The sequence below is a fragment of the Eurypyga helias genome, unplaced genomic scaffold (genome assembly GCF_000690775.1).
Source record: "Eurypyga helias isolate BGI_N326 unplaced genomic scaffold, ASM69077v1 scaffold25212, whole genome shotgun sequence".
In the NCBI taxonomy this organism is placed as follows: Eukaryota; Metazoa; Chordata; class Aves; order Eurypygiformes; family Eurypygidae; genus Eurypyga; species Eurypyga helias.
Genome location: NW_010235630.1, coordinates 599 through 1,712, shown reverse-complemented (window position 1 = coordinate 1,712; position 1,114 = coordinate 599). Strand labels below are relative to the sequence as shown.

At 64.3% G+C, this 1,114-nt stretch overlaps 1 protein-coding gene across 1 annotated transcript in view; it reads left to right on the top strand.

The window, feature by feature from the left end:
* LOC104506028 (cirhin-like) overlaps positions 1–961 on the top strand; it is a gene marked incomplete at its 5' end in the record, with an annotated part of 1,278 nt that extends 317 nt beyond the window's left edge. The window contains 3 exons of the mRNA XM_010146829.1: positions 85–270; positions 400–510; positions 845–961. Coding sequence (XP_010145131.1) covers positions 85–270; positions 400–510; positions 845–961 — 414 coding nt within the window. The remainder of the gene's footprint in view (positions 1–84; positions 271–399; positions 511–844) is intronic.
* Positions 962–1,114: the final 153 nt, after the last annotated feature.

The window sequence follows — 1,114 nt, the reverse complement described above, 5'->3', positions numbered from 1 at the left end:
GGGATGCCCGTGCACCAGCATGGGGGTGAGGCTGCAGAGGACCAGACCTCGTGTGCCATCCCATCCCCTCTCCTGCCTCTCCAGCTGTTCGAGTTCAGCATCCCCGAGAAGCAGTACACGGCCTGGAGCCGCATGGTGCAGAACTGTGGGCTGCACAAGGTCTGGCTGGAGAGGGACACGCCCATCACCCACATCACCTTCAACCCCAAGAACCCGTCGCACATCCTGCTCCACGACACCTACATGTTCTGCGTCCTCGACAAGTCCCTGGTGAGCCTGTGTGTCCGGTCAGGAGCGCTGTGTGGGCATCCAGGGCATCTCCCTGGCTCGGCTCTCTCATCCCCGCTGGAGCGGGGGTGATTCGGATGGCGCTGATGCGTGCCTGCGCTCTCCTCGCAGCCCTTGCCAGACAACAGTGCCCTCCTGATGAACCAGAGCACCCTGAAGCAGCTCCCGGAGACTGCCAGGCAGCGGCAGCTCCACGCCTTCAAGATCTGCAAGAAGTTCCAGGTGGGTGACGGGTGTTGCCCGCTGGGTGCCATGTCCAGGAGGAGGGGGTCAGGGGGGTTTCCTGGTGCCAGCTTGCTCTCATGCCCAGTCGCTCCCGGTGCGGTACCAGCGGCGGGCACCCGAGCAGCAGAGCAGAACTCGCTCTCGGTCCCCATCGCGGCGCAGCTGGTTGCTGTGATCTCGTGTACTTGCACTGCCGGCAGCTCCTGCAGCACAGCCCCCAGGCCGTGCCCTCGTTATGGCTAAGCCGGAGCCGGCTGGAGAGCAGCTCTGCGTGGCCGAGCCCCCGGGCCAGCACCGTGCTCTCACCTCCTGCCGCCTCCCTGTCCCACAGCCCCTGCTCTTTGCGGATCTGCTGGATGAGAACTGCCTGGTGATGGTGGAGAGGCCCATCATGGACATCAAGACCCAGCTGCCGCTGCCCATCCAGCAGAAGAAGTTTGGCACCTGAACGCAGAACAAGCCGCTCCAGCTGCAGAAACTGTGCTGCTTTCCCCGGGGGCTGTAGGAATAAACCCGGCTGTTCTGTACGGCTGCAGGCTCAGGCTCGTCCTTGCCCTCTGAGGCTCGGAGCGGCAGGTCAGGTTGGTGCTGGCCTGAGGAC